This window comes from Orcinus orca, chromosome 14 (genome assembly GCF_937001465.1).
Source record: "Orcinus orca chromosome 14, mOrcOrc1.1, whole genome shotgun sequence".
Classification (NCBI taxonomy): Eukaryota; Metazoa; Chordata; class Mammalia; order Artiodactyla; family Delphinidae; genus Orcinus; species Orcinus orca.
In genome coordinates this window covers 39048022-39066964 of record NC_064572.1, presented here as the reverse complement: position 1 = coordinate 39066964, position 18943 = coordinate 39048022, and the positions used below count along the sequence as shown (strand labels likewise).

Here is an 18943-nt window from a genome sequence, read left to right as displayed (position 1 = left end):
GTGCCCGCTTCAGCCAGGGGGAACTGAGCGCGTGTTATTCCCTCTTCTCAGAGAGCTCTTAGCTGTTCCTATTGTCAGGTTATCTCCCAGACCTGCCTTCTGTAGGCTCTACAGCACTGTTCACTATTGGCTGTAGGCCTTGGCGCATTTGTTTGTGGGATTCTTTGATTAATATCTGTCACCTACAGTAATCAGTAAGCTCCTTGAAAGTAGGAACACTGTCATTTTTGGTCATCATGATATCCCTGGTCCTTACTAGATATTTAATACATATTTGAATCAACAGATGAATGTATGAATCTATAGCAAATCCATAAGTTAGAATTTGATATTTAAAACAAGAGATCAGGTTTTAGACTAGAATGATTCAAAATTAACTTTGATTCATGCTTCAAAGAGATGACCTCTTCTGACCAACCCCCATCAAACTATCTGATGAACTTCAACTCACTCTCAAGACTCAGCGTAAATGTCACCTGCTTCGGTGTGGGCTTCGCAGATTCCCCCAGCCAATTTTAGATGTCCTTTTCCATTATCTGATAGCAACTTGAATTAATGCATCCACATGATAAGAAAAGTATATGCTTACGTGTTTGTTTCTAGCACTAGCCCATGAGGTCCCTGAAGCCAGGATCCATCTCCTGTTTGTATTTTTTAAGATCTTCATGCAGTGTCCAACAGAGAAAAGATTCAAAAAGCATTACAGAATAAATGCCTCTCTGTACCAATTATCAAGGCTGTACTAGGCATTAAATTCTTCTTGTTCTCCTTTAGCGTGCAAATATTATCTTCCAGTTCTTTCTCATTGAATGTTACTCCCACAAACCTATCCTTCCTAAGATGGTTATTGAAAAAACTGGGAAGCGGTACATGATTTTGTTCCTTTACTTTTCACTAATGTATATTTTCCCTTGATTTTAAGAAAGAATAGATCATCTCTCTTTTGATGACTTCTGTTTCTGATCCCTGAACTAGGTGCTGGGAAGTTTCACTCCCTTGACTGGTCTGGAGGTTATAACTCTAGCCCCAGCGTTCTCTCTCTCTCTCTCTCTCTCTCTCTCTCTCTCTCTCTCTCTCTCTCTCTGGGGACACAGGAAATGAGGTCACTTCATCTCTTTGAGTTACAAATGCTTCATTTGTAAAGGATGGTATGGGGCTAGGTGCTACTAAGGCACTGCCGGGTCTAGTTCTGCAGCTTCTGAGTCAAGTGTTCCCATAGTATCATGTTGCTTCACTGGATTGGGTGTTTCACGTCTTGTTAAATGACTGTCAAGTGAAACCCTTCCCCATGAATGTTTAATGAACTTAGGGGAGTGCCAGAAACAGCCAATTCATTTGTTAAACACTGCAGAGAATTTCAAGTAGTTAACCTGGGCTCCAAGATAAGATAAAGATAAATTTGCCTGATATGGTAAGCAAAGTAGGAACTTTTCCCTCCTAAGGATTATAGTGTACCAGGGTTACCTGTCTCCTTCCACGCAGTAGAAATAAATGCCTGAAGTGGGCACTGGTGATAGAACTCCTGTGCTAGGCTGTCAGAATCTCCTAGTGGACACATCTTGCATCTAGACCTTGGACTCCAGACTTTCTCACCACTCCTGACATTTGGGAAAGAACACTTTCTGTTGTGGGGGACTGCCCCAGTCATTACTGGGTATTTGTCAGCACCCTCTACTCATAGACACCTGTACACTTCCCTCCCAAGTTGTAACACCCAAAGTGTTTTGAGACTTTGCCAAATGTTCTGTGGGGCAAAACTGTCCCAGGCATTACTGGGTATTTGTCAGCACCCTCTACTCATAGACACCTGTACACTTCCCTCCCAAGTTGTAACACCCAAAGTGTTTTGAGACTTTGCCAAATGTTCTGTGGGGCAACACTGTCCCCTGTGGAGAACCACTGAGTTACAGAGATGTGGGTTTGGTTCTTAGCTATTCACTAGCTAGCTGCCTGATAGAACTTTCTCAAGCTTTGTTTGAGTTCTAGATTCCTCTTCTGCACATCGTGGGTGTAAACTAAGTAGTTGTTGTTAGGACTAAATAAGGCTATGTATTTATATTATTTAGCATGATTCTATGTCTGTACCCAGTACATGTTATTTGCTGTTATTATTATTATCGTTATTTTATTTATCATTTTTTGCTGTTATCATTAACATTAGTATTTCCTCATGGCTCTTGTCTGAAGAAAAAAACTATAGACCTACAAAAGAAAAAATGCTTTTCCAAATTTTCTTTAATACATTTGCATTTGAATATGCATGCAGATATTTCTTAGCCACATGACAAATTACTGCTTTCCCTAAGACTACTTCCTACTTGACCAACTGCTCAGATGTCCTGTATGCTTCTCATACATCTTAAGCATAGCATTGTAGGAAAGCAAATGTTCCTAAACATTTCAATTTCTTTTTAAGGGATTATTGATATGTATTCTCTATTACTATTTTCTCCCATAACATATGGCATGAAAAATTGCTGTTAAATTGTTATTTGCTTCTTATAATAAAACTATGAGCAAGGGTATCAACGTATAATTCACCACAGTGGAAATCTGACTAGAAATATATGAACAGAGATTATATTACCTTCTCAAACAGTGAAATTTAATTAAAGGATACAATTTTCTCCTATTAAATTAGCAAAAGAAATGCTGACAAAAGTATAACAAAGCTGGTAGGAACTATATTGCTTTCTTGCACTGAAATTGATATGTGCCTTTGGGAAAGCAACTTGTTCATTTTACACTAGTCTTGTAAAGCGATCTGCTCAAGAGTCTTGAGCCCAGTCGCCAGCGTGTAGAATGCTATGGCTGGCATGCATAAGTCTCCTCGATGCACCTTGCGCTCTTTCTTCAGGGTCCTTAAATGCCTTCCTCTCCCATCTATTCTCTGCCTGAACTCCCAGCTTTTGTGTAGCCTTTCAGACTGTTGATCCCTTGAAATGTGCTATCCTAATGAAACAGGAGGGAAGGGGGCAGGGCACAGCCTTTAAAAGAATGACATATAGCCATAGGACATGACGAAAACTGGTTAGAATGAACTCGGTCCAGGACGGCAGAAGGCTGGACTTCCAGTAGACCTTGAGCCTCATTATATGCTCATTGGAATATATTAGCATGCTAAATGACATACCCACAGGTGCCATGACAGTTCAGAGGCTAAGCATAAAAGGCCTCAAAGTGGGCCTGGAAACCCCCACCCTTTCCCCCAAATAGTTGGAATAATCCTCCCACTCATTAGTCTATGAAATTACTCAGCCCATAAAAACTAGCCACACCATATTTCGGGGCCTCTCACTTTTTGAGATGGCCTACATGCTGTCTGTGGAATGCGTTTCTCCCAAGGCTGTTCTTGCCTTTCGAGATGACCGCATTCTATCTATGGAATGTGTATCTCTCTAAATAAATCCACTTCTTACCTATCACTTTGTCTCTCACTGAATTCTTTCTGTGATGAGACATAAAGAACCCGAGCTTCATTAAGTCCTGGAACCAGGTGGGTGATCTCAGTTAAAAGACTGTGGGTTCAAGTGCCAATCTGGGTTTAGGCTGGGTTCGAGTCCCAGCAAGTGGGTTCAACTCTCAATCTGATTTGCACAGTTTCACTAGCTGACCACACCACAACTCAGAGATAAAATGTCATATGTATCCTCTCTTTATCCAAAAGTAGAATGAATATAAAAAGACACTTTCCTATCTTGGGCTCTGGGGGAATCATCCAGTTGAACCTCTGCTGCCCTGTGCCAACATACAAAACGCTGGGGAGGGCTGGGCTGAAGAGGAGGGAAGAGGGAGAGAAAAAGAAAAGAAAACTATAGGACCCAAAGGTCTTTCAAGTGTGGCAGCCCTACAGTTGATAATTTCTTTCTTGTCTGAATCCTAATAAGTCCAGTTAAATGAGGGGTGGGGGAAACACATGAGTGAAGAGTTTAATTTTAATAATTAAACAATAGAAAACATGAGTGTCTACTGGGAGGGGAAGGAGAAGTAAATTGTGAGGTGACCACTCTGTGGGCCATTATGCTGTCTCCCAAATGAATGTGTGGAGCTCGTAAAGCATAGAGAAAATGCTACTGACCCTAGGTTCGGTGAGAAAGAATATAAACTGTGTGTGTTCTGTCTGCAGCCCTTTACAATGCATAGGGACCGACAGACTCTCTTCTTGAGTAGACAGGCTCCTCTAAGGCCTCTTTTCGATTAGGCCTCAACTTTGGCCTTTAAAAACTGCAGATCCTCTGCCTAAATAGTTCATCCACTCACCCTCACACTGAAAGACCTGAGCAAACTCTAACATAGTTCTAACAGCTCACAATGCTATATCCCTAGCCCACCCCCCCCCCTTAAAATGCTTGCCAAAACCCACCAAAAAGAACAAGCCAACAAAGGCCCCTCAAGGCCTCCAAAAGAATTTGCCATTCATTTTAGCCAATGCCTGAGGCAGTCCCCAGACCTCTCTTTCTCAGAGCATTTACTGAAAAGCGTTTAGGATTGTTAACCTTCCTCTGTCCCTTTGAGATGTGTTATGTATCTCCTACAACTGGGGAAAGTCTTTTTCATGGACCTGAAAGACAATTTATTTGAAATGTAATCATTAGGAAGGGTAGGGACTCAGTCTCCCAGTCTCTGTAGAAGGACAGTGAGATAGGAAGGAAGGGGGCAAGGCGCAGCCTTTAAAAGAATGACACAACCATTAAGAACAGGACACAACGTAAACTAGTTAGAACCAGCTAGGTCCAAGACGGTGGAAGATTCGACTTCCACTAGACCTTGAGCCTCATTATATGCTCACTGTAATGCATTAGCATCTAAATGACACACCTAGAGGCACCATGACACTTCCTGAGGCCAACCATAAAAGGCCAAAAGTGGGCAGTGGCCCAGTTTCTGGAAACATCTGCCCCTTCCCAAAACTGTTGGAATAATCCTCCCACTCATTAGCCCATAAAAACAAACCACCCCATATTTTGGGGCCACCTTTTGCCTTCTGAGATGGCCCACACTTTGTCTACTTTACTGTGGCTAGCTCTTGAATTCTTTCCTACACAGAGCCAAGGACCGTCACCTGGCGGCCCGTCCCAGGGACTCACCCGAGACCTGGGGCATGACCATCCTCTTGCACCCCATTTTTCCTGCAACAACAGGGTCCTAAGTTCAATAATGGCCAGACAAAGCTGGCCTAATCGCATTTCTATGACCAACTCTTTGTAATTTTTCACCTCCCTGACTCTGTCAGGCCCCCACTGTTTCCCCTCCCTACTCCCTCATTCTCCTTTTAAAACTCCCAGTCACCTCTGTAAGAATGGAAGTTGGGTTCAGTTCAAACTGGATTCTCTTCCGTAATGCAACAGTATATTACTGATCAAAAGTCTGTCCTTACTACTTTAACTAGACTCTGGCTTTATCTTTGACAGGTTCAGTTGCAAAGAAGCCCTCCATCACTGCGTTTGTTTTTACAGTGATGGGATAGTACTCATTAGAAATCATTAGCAAAAGCATTCACCCTGTTTCTGAAAAGAACAATCCCTACACACAACCATGATTACAAGTTTAACAAAACTTTGCTGGGAAGCAATTCTGATTTATGAATTCCGCATTAAACATCTAAGTACATCTGTCATGCATAGCATAATGGCGACTTTTGGGGTAATGATTTCCTAAAATCACAAATGATGTTTAAATTCCCAGTGATTCAAGCATTTGGAAGGGTGTCAATGTGTCCTGGGTGATTGCGTATTATACTCAAATACTAGGTTTATATCATGGCCTTTGTGCTTTCGTTTTGTGTCTCAGAATCTGGAAGTGCAATCTGGTGGGGGACAAAGAATTGCTACCCTAATAGGAATCTTCCAGTATGCCTTATATGGCATTTGTGAAATGGAGCAGGACCCTGTGGGGCCCTGCCGGATACAAATCCTTTCTGTGTCCTCATTTCTGGTTTGTAGGAAATAGGCTTCATTCAACCTCCTTGACCCTCTCTTAGTTCCAAAGAGCAGATTCAAACGGTGACTAATCAGGGAAGGGAGGGAATGCAGAAACAAGGAGGAACAGTCAAGAAACAATAGCGCTGCATGGGGCAGGGGCCTGGTTCCTTCTCATGAAATATTCATAACGATATCTTTGAGTTCTTCTGCAGGGACTAAGGTCCCTACTTAGGTAGAGGATGGCAACTTCAGGCTGAACACCAGATTCCTGGACTACCACCCTGTTACCTCACCACAAACCAATCAGAAGAAAGCCTGCACACAGTGGAAGATTATGAAGACACTGATTCCCTGCCCCACCCCCGGGGCCAATGATTCGATTGTCTCTTAAAAACTTTCACGGAGCAAAATCTTGGGAGTTACACTTGTCTCTGGAGTATTGGTCCTGCAAGCAGCAGGACCTGTTTGGGAACACTTGCTTGTCTTTAATTTAGTGTTTTGCAATATATCTCAGAAATGTTTAAAACCACTTTAGAAAGAATGTAGGATTCAAAGAGCTTGCATTTATTTAACTTCAAGTTCTGGTATCTGTTTAAGGCCTGGTGTTAGGAAGTCCCAACTCTGGGACCACAACTCTTCCCTCCCATGTTTCTGACCTTTGATTTCTCTCACACCCCTTAACTCAGAGTTGCCTCAACATAGCATGTATTCTTAGGATTCCATGGGTTTATTCTTTCTCTTTGTTCTAGTCTTGTGTTCTCTGCTCTTTGACTCTCTGATGAACCTTAAATATTCTTCAAAATCCTGTTCAAGCCTGGATTTGTGGCTGCCTCCACTTCTGCCCCCACCACCTCCCTTTGGTCTCTTCTCCAATCTCTGCTATAATATCAACCATCTCATCCTACAAGCCTCCTCTGGGTGTCTGTATTTTTTACTCTATCAGTTTCCTACAGTAGGGAACATTGTACCCCTAGTGCCCAGCTCCATTGCTGATAAGTAAGGATTCAGTAAGAGATTATGGAACAAACAACTGAAGCTCTTTTTGCTTCCAGAGATTAATTATATTACAGATTGTAATCAAGAGCTGAGATTTAATTTTTCTTTCTTTTATCCAGTACTTGTGTGCGCACACGAAAACGCAACATGATTTAAGGAAAAATCTACAGAGTACTGAAAAAAATATGCAAGTCTGATCACAGGCTCCCCAGCCCCTCTGGACCGGAAGCACTGAGATGGACTGTGGGAAGAGATGTATAGACGTGTAACTTACATTTTGCAGCTGGCCATGATTCTTCACCAAGTTCTCTGACTTTGCCATTGTGCTGGATGCTTTGAGACTGTAGTTTTTACCGTTATGTGGCTCTTTGAGTTGCTCTTGAATTTGTTTAGCTTGTTTCCTGCAGGTTTAAATAAATCCATGTATAAATAGTTACATACATTTATTCTATTCATATTTTTTAAGGTTCATTCATTCCCAACATCTATATTTGTCATTTGCTAAAGCTAGATAAACTCACTTAACAAAGAGAATCCTCCCTTCATCTTCAACCCCACCAAGAAATACTGGCATTATCTGTTATCATCCAGGATTCACACCCAGTGGCACTCCAAAGGCAGACAGAAATGTAATTCCTTGTCCTGTCCCTATTGGATGCAAGAGGTCCCTATCCCTGAGTGCTAAACTGAAAAGAATTAGGAATGCTCTGAAGAAGTGACAAGTGGAAAACTTTGAAGCTTGGACCTAGCAACCACATATAACATACTTGCAAAGTTATGTTTATATCTGTCCAATTCATGTAAGTGTGGCTTGACTGTATAGCTTTCACATATACCGTAACGGGTCTATTTTCTTTTTTACAGTTTAGAAACAGTTCATTTATTTTTACCATCAGCCCTGAATGTAGATTTTTATTAGAACTTTTGTAAATAATAAAAGTTGTTAACTCTTAAAGAGCACCTACTGTGTGCCAAGCATCATTTTAAGTGTTTTACATGTCTCAACTTACTTATTCTTCACGATAACTCGTGTGTGATGAGGCATTAATCCTATACTCATTTAACAGATGAGAAAACCGAGGCACAGAGAAGTTAAATAATTTGCCCAAAGTCACACAGCTAGTAAGTGGTAGAGCTGGATTTGAACCCAGCGAGTCTGGCTGTGTACTTTGCACTTCGAGCCACCGCTCACGACTGTCAAACCACTTGCTATAGTTATGCAGCTTCTTGATGGGAAGGCTGAGATTATTCTCAAGTTTGGGACTCCAAGTAAAATATTTCTGCAGATGTGGAGTGACTGTTGTTCTGACCATTCAGTGGCTATATCAGAAGGATGTGACAAATTACTGGCTTATTAGCTGCTCTCTCCCAAGAGCTCTATAGCAATTATCTATCAGCAGAAGACTCAGAACCTATAAAATGAACAAACAAACAGGGAAACAAACTTTGCAGAATCATCCCCCCTAGACTTTTTGGCCTCTTCTCCAAGGTCCGTGCCTAGGAGAGAGCCTTTAGTGGAGACTGTGCACCATCTCTTGCAGTGAGCCTTTCCAGGTAGAGACAGCACTCTGTACACCACGGGCTCGAGTATCACAGTGACTGAGATTTGAATTCTGGCTCTGCCACCCACCAGCTTTGCTTTGATTCCCCAAATCAAAATGATTGATTTCCAAAACTTCCCTGAGCCTCAGTTTCCTCATCTGTCAATGGAGTTTGGAAAAGCTCTCTTCCATAAATATTGTGGAAACTACATGTGAGAACACATGCTTAGTTGTATGGGCAGATGCTGCAGAGGAATTAGAACACTGGCTCCAAGATAAAAGAAGAGATCTTGTTAATTGCCTCTCTCACAAGCAAGTCACGGTATTTGCTACAGGATTTGGAGGCCTGGAGCAACATTACATCCTTTGAATTTACAGTACTGGTGTGATGTAGCTCTGTTTAAATATTTATTTTATCTTTTCAATCATTTGGGGGGCTTTTACCTCTGTTGCTTTAATGCACTTGTAATTATCTATCTACTTCCTAACAGCTAATCTGTAGCCTATTGTTAGAAACAAATCTATCATATCAGCATTTTAAGAAGCACATGTTAGCCACAAAATCCTATCAGGGATTCACTGATGAAGCAAACTGGAGATGAGGAAGTTCTACTGAGTGAATCATCATGAAGTAGTAAAAGGGGGCTTGGCACAGAGTCAGGACCCAATTAATTTCCTAAGAATTAAATAGTAAAAATACTAACGATCTTTTCAGTAATTCCATAATTCGGCGTCTGGGAAATGTAAAATTCTAAAGGAATTTTCCTCATAAAAATTTCTGACTGCATTTCCTAAATCCTTTTTATAATTTGCTTTCCTTTACCCTCTTCTTGCTCCCGTACTGACTCACTAATATTCCAGAATCAATGGGCTTTCTTTTCTGAACCTGCCTCCTTCCCCATCATCCCTCTGATCTCCCAAGCACACACATTTTTGCTCTTTCCTTCTCCCCTCAGCAAATGGGAACAAAGGAAGTGAGAAGCGTCTGCCTGCAATGCCATTAGCTCTCTCATGAGAGCAGTTGCTCTGGGGAAGACAAGATACGGGCATTTCACACTGGAACCTACTAGCCTAACAATGTCGGTGTGATTCTATAGTTCAGTGAGTTTCAAGTTGCTCTGGCTCAATTCATCAGAAAGAAATGAGGTGTAAAGTGGTGGAATATCAGGCATCACCAGTCCATCGGGAGACATTTTTTGTAATGTTACAGGTTGCCTTCCTGGGGAAGCAGACACTGAGATGGAGATAGCGTGCAGGATTTTTATTAGGGAGGGCTCTTTGGATCAACGTGTGTGGAAATGAAGGGAAGGAAGCAGGACTGGGCAGAGGGAGAAGTTGGAATGTGATACAGTCTCAGTGAAGACCTCCGCAAATCGCACGGGGAGCTTGGAAACTGGCATGGCCTTGCACCCCAAGTTGGGGCAAAGGTCTAGGCCTTCAAAGCTTCACATTGACCTGTCCCTGGATGCTGGCTATCTCGGGTCAGGTAACTCTTATAGCTGTGTACTAGCAGCTGGGGGACTTAGACCTCCACAGCTGAAGAGAATCATAGCATCATATCAGAACATCCACTGCCTGTCCTTAAGAGCCTTACTTGGTGATCTAAAATCTCTTACTTCAGAGGGTGATAACCTATAGTCAGGGCAAGTTATGAGCACATCTGCTTTCTACTGGTAGCACCGGTTCTCCTTTTTCCTCCTGTGCTTTCCCGGTTGTGATAATTATTTGTCCCTGGAACAAATCATTCTGCTCCTGGAACATCTCTTCTCCTATTCTGATTCCATTGTTAGAGTTGAATCAAGTCTTGCATTTCCAAAGTCTACTAAGGACTCCCAGCCTTACACTTCTTAGCCCATATAAGTTAAAAGTAAAAAGAAAACCTAGAAGAATTTATAGTTGCTATGTGAGCCGTATCAGTCAGATATGAAAGGCTCAATTAATAGTTCGATTAACTACTTATAGGAATATACGGGCTTATTGGGAGTGAGGAGAAAAGAATTTCTTTCAGTGTGCCCTTCAATCCCCTTGTTGGGGTTCAATTAACTCAGTCAGAAAACCCCTAAATTCAAGAAGGTGCTGCTCACTTCTACCTCTTCATGTAACCTACGTTCAAACTTTCATCAGCTAACAATGTGCTGTAATATTCCATCGGGTGAGGTCATGCCATACCACGGGTGACAAGAGAATGGAGAAAGAACCAGAGTGGCAGCATTCGAAGGATTATGGGAAGGAAAACATACATAAGCAAGAGAATACAAGCCTTTGGGTAAGTCCTGACTCTCTCTGGGCAGTGTACATTCTAGTACATTGGATCTATCTGTACTATTTTCACGGTAATTCTGCAAATCTAAACCTATTCTGAAATAGTGTATTAAAAAATAATAGTCACTAATTCTGGATTCATACCCGAGTTTCCATTATTTTTTAAAATCATTAATCGCTGTTCTTTTTAAAGATCAACATATACGACATGAAGACAGGTATCACAGACTGTATTTGGAAATTGGTCCATTTTTAGAAGAGCAAATGGGTAGAAGAATACAGGTCCAATGAAAAGCAATTACATGTTGGCTTGGATTTCCGACAAGCTGTAGGAACAGAATCTGTGCCAACTTCTCAAGGCCTGCATACGTTCCAAGAAACCAAGGAATTGAATATTTTTATCTGCATTTCTTATTTTAAGTGTAGATTATGTCATTTACGTAAATAAAATACCTCTACCAAAGTTATGTGGAGTAAATATATATGTCTACACACATACATACTTATATACATATTTATGTATATTTTTAATTCTACCTTATTAGCCCCAAAAAAGCAGTGCTTTTGGCAGAAGGTTTGGTCTCTTGGCAAGGTAAGTGTAGGGCATATTCTAGACGTGCATACTAACTGGTGAAGCAAAGTAGACTTTACAGTATTCATACTTCATATTTGGCTAAAACCTTGATGGGTAGCAGGTAAAAACACTATAAAAGGAAATTGTTTGGTTTTCTTTTCCATGAAAGGCTAGATGCTATTTGATAAAGTTTATGTCTATAGCAGTGACCTCTCTTTTCAGAAGACTTAACCCCTTAGTGACAGGCAAATGTTGAGCCTTTAATTCCAGCAGGCAATCGAAAGTGCAAAGAACACAGAGTGTTCATGATTACAGAGAGGAATGATCGCTACGTGCATCAAAGGTAAACCACACACACATACATGCATGCACACACTGTACACATTCACCACAGGCTACAAAAGATTGAGAGTTACTTATGGAAGTCTGATGGACACAATTTGCACAAAATCCCTCTGCCTGGAGCTCAGACTGAGTACTGAGCTCAGCACTTTAAAGAAAGACAAAGTACTTCCTCTGAGACGTAACCTTTTAACACTGAGAGAAATGGTCTTACTTGCTTTTGAAGTAGAATGCTGCACAGAACATGCCCACGATGACAATTCCAAAGATGATACATGAAATTGACAGCACCTGCCTCTGATAAACTTCTTCACTCTCTGTGAATTTGAAAAAGAGAATTAAAGCGGATGTTAGCACGGCACAGCAGAGACAATCTCCGTCCTCGTACTTCTGAACTGGCAGGAGCCTTTCAAAGCAAAGTTTTTTTGTTCCTGTCATGAATAGGAAAACACGAGGACGTTATTATGATTCAGTTTCTTTGCAATGGTCTATAGGACAGCCGCTTTTATTTATTTTTTTGTATGTGCATGGCTAAATCAGAACTCATACACAGATATCACAATTATGAATCTTATTATCAAAAGACATTTCATGACTTGAGAACATACTGGGAACATACATTTTAAAAATTATGGTGGGGCCCCAAATAATCTGCTATCAGAACTTTCCTGTGCCGGTGATGACTTCCAATTTATGTGATACTGATGCCACTGCATTTTCTAATTTGCTCCCTGGCCGTCAGTCTCCCATTCATCCACCCATTACTATGATTGACATCATTAATGAAAGAGAACTTCAATATACATGTGAATATTTACTCATTCCTCAATACCAATGATCTGGCACAGTAACCTCAACCTCTACTACCAAAGTCATATCTTAGAGCATCTTATATTGCAAAAAGTGACAAGAATTCAAACACAAGCATTTCACTTTTCAGACATTGACATTTACACTTCTAGCTCGTTTTTCTGAAATATATCTACTGAAACCGTTCTTCCATCTCATCAAGACCTTTTTATCCATAGATCTCAGAACTTTCTTTCTGTTAATTATCCTCCTCTTGTCTTCATCTCTCTCTTTATACAGCACAGAGACTATAGTCTTTCCCTTTCTTTTCTTCCTTCCTTCCTTCCTTCCTATCTCTCTCTTTCCCTTCCTTCCTTCCTCCCTCCTTCCCTTCCTTTCTTTCTCCCTCTCTCCCCCTCCCTTTTTCCTTCCCTTCTGTTCATTCTTCCTCCCTCTGTCCCTCCTTCCCTCTCTCTCTCCTTGCCTTCTTTCCTGAGATCATGCACTATATCCTCTCTTCAGATACGACAGTACATTTTAAAGTTTCTTCCTGCAGCAGTGTATTGGGAAACAATGTATTAGAAGAACTATCCTCTCTTCTCTCCCCTCTTAGGCTTTGTTTACATTTTCAATGTCTTTATTCAGACTGGAGTATCAAAAACAGAAAGTAAACCTAAGAGAAATACCACATCATCCACATTTCTGATTAAATGAAGAGGGGCAATCGTGTGGCCCTGGCAAGCCTTGGTTGACATTTTAAATTTTGAAAGGTTCAAATTAAAGAGATAAAAAAACCTGTCACTGAGACCTTGTTTGGGCATCTTGCCATCTTAAAGAATGTCACCCTTTCCATCCACATTTGTAAGCTCATTAAATCTTCCAAATGAATTTGGAAACAAGTAAGTAGATGTACCAATTTATAAAGAATTCCATTTCATTTAATTGCTGTGAGTTGATGACTCTAATGGAATAAGCATGATTTACATATAATAATCTACTCCACCCTGCTTCTGCCAATAAAAAGAACTACGAAAATGGTGGATAACAATATCTATTAAAACAAAAGAAATAAGACTCTATCCACTAAACAATGATCTCCGCATAACATTTACTAGGTGTTTTTTTTGTTTGTTTGTTGGTTTTTTGCGGTACGCGGGCCTCTCACTGTTGCTGCCTCTCCCGTTGCGGAGCACAGGCTCCGGACGCGCAGGCTCAGCGGCCATGGCTCACGGGCCCAGCCGCTCCGCGGCATGTGGGATCTTCCCGGACCAGGGCACGAATCCGCGTCCCCTGCATCGGCAGGCGGACTCTCAGCCACTGTGCCATCAGGGAAGCCCTTTGTTAGTTTTTAAAGCTAGTCAAATATAGCCTGGGGAAATGTATAAAATCATTTCTGAGTTCAAAATCAAGAGTGAAATTAAAACTCCAAATACTGCGAGTGGATTTATAGACCCAGGTGTAGTTACCATGATGGTGCTCTCAATGCCTTTGATTCAGAGTGCTACACAAGAACCAGCACAATGAGGAGCAGGAAGCAAGGGGTTGGGGGTCTGGCAATTTTGGACCTGACTTTAATTTTAGCCACCTTTAATATGAGTAACCAAAGGTATACTACTTTACCTTTATAAATTTCAATTTTCTGCCTAAATAAAGGCAATGATATGAAATGCTGACTGTAATAAATGTTATAACAAGGAGGTATATAATCCTACAAAATAATATAATATGAAAAATTGACCTATTCACAGAGACCAGAGATTTTAAGTATAAAATAGGATCCAACTAGGCAAGAAGAATGGGGGTGGGCAAAGTGGTCCAGGAAGAGAAGACAGCTTGTGCAAAGGCCCTGTGGTAGGAGATAAAATGGCATGTTCAGGAATCTGGAAGTTACTTACCCTACCCCAGGGCCTTTGCACAAGTTATTTTCTATACTCTCCCAGCTTAGGGGAGCAACACGGAAACAACAGGAACATGGTATACAATGAACATGTCTTTACAATAGCAGGAAGGTACTGAAAATTTGAAAGAAGAGGAGTGTGATGTGATAATATTTACATTTATTTTTCCTGCCATTTACAGAAAAGATTAGAAGGGATAAAGTAAATGCTGAGTCCTGTTAGAAGGCCATTATATCAGCGTAGACAGACATGATGGATGTTTCTATGATAATAGTAACAACCACGGTGGGCAGTAAACGGAAGTGAAAAGCAGTTAGGTTTTTTAAAATAAATTTATTTATTTTTGGCTGCGTTGGGTCTTCATTGCTGCACGCAGGCTTTCTTTAGTTGCTGTAAGTGGGGACTACTCTTTGTTGTGGTGCGCAGGTTTCTCATTGTGGTGGCTTCTCTTGTTACGGAGCACGGGCTCTAGGTGCACAGGCTTCAGTAACTGTGGCTCGCGGGCTCTAGAGTGCAGGCTCAGTAGTTGTAGCACACGGGTTTAGTTGCTCCGCGTCATGTGGGATCTTCCCAGACCAGGGCTTGAACCTGTGTCCCCTGCATTGGCAGGCAGATTCTTAACCACTGAGCCACTAGGGAAGCCCAGCAGTTAGGCTGAAAATACTTAAGGGACTAGACGATGATGCTCTCAACTAAGTTGGAGCTTATTGGAGGGGGATCAGAATTGAAAGGAAAGATATCAAATTCAGCTTTGGAGTTGGTGAGTTTTAAAAGCCTATAAGATAGCCAAGTGGCAGTGTAAAGTAGACATTTACATGTATAGATCTGGGTTAAGAGGAGGAGACAGGATTCCGGATAAAAATATTTGGGGTTATGCATATACTGAAACCAAGTGTGTTGATAAGACAGCCCCAGGAGAAAATATAGAGTAATAAGAGAATCTTAGGCATTCTGTTCTAAGATAGACCTTTGAGAGACTCCAAAATTTCATGGAAGGGTAGACAAGGATCCTGCAGAGGGGATTTAAAAAAAAAAAAAGGAGCAGCCAATCAGGCAAGAAAAAGTAAATAAATAAAAGGAAAATAAAACAAACAACAATAATAAAACCTGATAGTGCCATGGAAGAAAAGATACAGGGTTTTTGTTTTTTTCTAGAAAAATAGGCTACTGAATGCTTCTAAGAGGCCAAATAAAACAAAGTCCTTTAATTTAGTGACGTAGAGGTTGCTGGAGAACCTGCATGAGCAAGTTAACGGAACCATGAAGGCAGCCCCCGCGGCTCCCTGGGTCCTCTGTCATGTATATCCCACGTACTGCAAGGCAAACGCGCTTTCTCCAAACCTACCCTGTCTTCTACCACTTAGCCCGGATTTAGGATCTAGAATTCCAGCCTAACTCCCGAAAGCAGAGAATGCCTTACTTGTAATGAGGCAACCATGAACTTCACTGTACAGAAGTTGTGAGGATTGAGTGAGTTAGAATATACAGAGGACTGCAGTGCCTAACTTGGAGTAATCATTAAGTATTAGTCTGAACCAATATAAAATTAATTGCCATGGGGGCAATAAATGGCTGGACATTGGCCGTTTAATTTGGTTCTATCTAATATATGGTAACTTGTTATTATTCTATGGAACATCAATATTTTTGCATTCCATTTTTTAAAAACCCAGAGGGCAAAACCAATCTTTGGCTCGACAGGAATTGGAAAAGTGTGTTTGCATTGTCTCCCAACTCTGTTCCTTTTTCTCTTCTGTGGTGCACAGGGCTCGCTCCTCTCTTTTTATATGATCATATTTCATATTATAAAGGTGGAAAAAGAGAAGGTAATAACATTATGGTGAATTTTCGGAAACTGACATTGGACCAGTGGAAAAAATCCTTTTGGCAGGCAGCCTGGCCCAAGACTCTGAAAAACACAAGTGCTGCCCTTTGCTAACCCCACTCTCCCCCTGAACCCACCTCACTCAGGGAGCAGTGTGGTTGGCCAATGTTACCCCTCGGTTTAAACACCAGCTACAACTGTTCTTATCTTCTTTCAACCGTTGTCTTTATCGATAATGGGGAAAATACTTCACACTTCACATATTTGTTTACAGATTCAATAGGAGAGCACAAATAAAGTGTCCATCTAGTGGCATGTAATGGATACACAAAATGCAGTTTCCTTCCTTTCCCCTTTTTCTCCTGAAGCCAGTGTTGAAGCAAAAAAAAACAAAACAACTGGCCTTTAGAATACTCTACTTCCCTAATGCAAAACTCACCTTACCCACAGGCAGTCCGTGACTTGCTGCCTCAGGGCCTCTCTGCCTGTGCCCTGAGACCTATACTGAAGGAAGTTATTTTACTGTCGTTTTATTTACCGATCATTCCTTGCACTTTGCCTCTTGTTAACTGAATTTTTCTCCTAGTAGTTTTGAATTTCCTATCCAGATGTTTTAGCAGATGAAATTCAAGCGATCCTCCTTGAGGAGGGGCTCTGTCTTTTACATTCTCATGATTCGCAGAGACCCAGAATCCTTGGAAAACCTGTGGGTACAGCACTGTTTGCTAAACCAGACAGCTTACAGTTTAGGTTCTAGTAGGTAAAGCTGCCTGAGGAAAATGCTTTTGGAAGCTGTAACTCTCCTTAGACTGCTAAAAGTCTCTCTGTGAATACTTGTTAAACTCTACTACATTAAAAAAAAAAAATTATGCCCACAGAAAATCATAGCTGCAGCTTTTATATACCATTTCCCTCTGGTTAGCTCTATGTTAAGGATAGAAGTGTGGGTGACCACATCCCTGTATATGTGAAGGAATGGGAAATGTTCTAAAAGGAAGCTCCACATCCCCTCCAAGAATGGAGCCCTGGGATCCCACTGCCTCTTGGGAATCTTTCCTTTGTACCATCAGTTTTAATTAAGTCTGTAAGAGATAAAACTCAAGCATGATTTCCTGAAATGTGTTGGCATCCAAGTAATGTGAAGCTTAAACACGGAGACATACACACACACACACACACACACACACACACACACACACACACCTGTAAGCCTGTAAGTCATATACAGGAGCAAAACTTTTCTGCCTAGACCACCTCATCATCAACATATGCAAATAAGACCCTTTGTGATGCCACCAGTAGGTGTCAGTGCAAGCATGATTACTCTGATAGTTCATTATGAAAGTCAACCTAGCAATATCACCAGGGCTCCTTCTTAGCCAAGTATTCATTATCGGAAGCCCTGCAGATAAAAGTCTACACAGAGAAGCAAAAGTCATTATAAGACAAGTTCACTAATGATCCCACCATTTATGAAATTAGTCTTCATCCTAGGTTTCCTCCCTGCCTAATTCTAGCATTTATTTCTATTCATCAAGTCAACCTCATAATCTGGGTAGATCAGACTCTCCCTGATTGTAAACCTATGGATTTTTGTCATAATTTTAACTGGATTAAGTTTAAGTGGATTTATTTCAGTTTTAATTATTCTTAGAACAAGAGAGCCTCCTCCCAATTTTGTTCTTAAAAACCAACAAATGTTGGAGATAGATTAAAATATTAGGCGCTTACAAGGAACTGCAAATGAACTGTGATCAGGAAAGAGAATGAAAGGAAAGAGAATATTTAGAATGTTAGAAACTGGGATTTGCACTTTTCTTGAAGTTGAAGTTGAGTCTTTTCTTGAACTTGAAGACAAAAATGAACAAGCACTAAATGGCCTGATGACTCCACTATTAAAGAAAAAAAAGTACTTCATTAAGGTGAAAGAGATTCTGAAGGCAAATGAAATGGGTCCTCACCTTGAGATCAATGAGATTAAACACACACGGGCAGGGAGGGGTAGTGAGAGAGTATGTGATGAGAATATCAGGAAGACTGAACAAGCGACGGCCTAGCCTCACGGCAAGGATCTCCGAGAATGCTGCATGACAGAGGGGATAGGGGTCCAGCCCAACCATCTGAGTGCAGAGGAGCTGAGATGACCAGGAGGTACTGAAATGCCCCATATCTCTAGCGTGGTGTTATTTCTACCTGGAAGCCCCTTCCTCTTCCCTACTTGCAGAACTCCCACCATTGTGGGTTGATTTGTGTCCCCCGCTGCACAAAGATTTTGAAGTTCTAACCCCAATAACTGTAAATATGAACTTCTTTGGATATAGCGTTTTGCAGATGATCAAGTTGAGGTCATTAGGATGGATCCTAATCCAATATTACTGTGTCCTCATCAAAAACAGAAATTTGGACACAGAGAAACACATACAGGGAGGACGCCATGTGAAGATGGAAGCAGACTTTGGGGTGATGCATCCACATGTCAAGGAAGGCTAAAGATTTCCAGGAAACCACCAGAAGCCAGGAGAGAGTCAGGAACAGATTCTCCCTCACAGCCCTCAGAAGGAACGAACCCTGCCAACACCCTGATCTTATACTTCTAGCTTCCAGAACTATGACACAATACATTTCTGTTGTTTAACTACCAATTTGTGGTACTTTGTTATGGGCAGTCCTAACAAACTAATATAGCCAATGATCCATAAATACTATCAGAATAAATACTATACAATGTAAGTACTATCCAATCTGAAAACTCTTCTCAAGGGCCCGTTTGCATTCCTTTTGCATCTTTCCATAAC

At 41.1% G+C, this 18943-nt stretch overlaps 1 protein-coding gene across 9 annotated transcripts in view; it reads right to left on the bottom strand.

The window, feature by feature from the left end:
- Nucleotides 1-18943, bottom strand: part of NRG3 (neuregulin 3) — a 1065062-nt gene that overhangs the window by 36850 nt on the left and 1009269 nt on the right. For all 9 annotated transcript variants that reach the window (XM_033433955.2, XM_033433956.2, XM_033433958.2 and 6 more), the window contains exons 5-6: nucleotides 11851-11953; nucleotides 7192-7318 (exon numbers count right to left, since the gene is read on the bottom strand). In XM_033433955.2, coding sequence (XP_033289846.2) covers nucleotides 7192-7318; nucleotides 11851-11953 — 230 coding nt within the window. The remainder of the gene's footprint in view (nucleotides 1-7191; nucleotides 7319-11850; nucleotides 11954-18943) is intronic.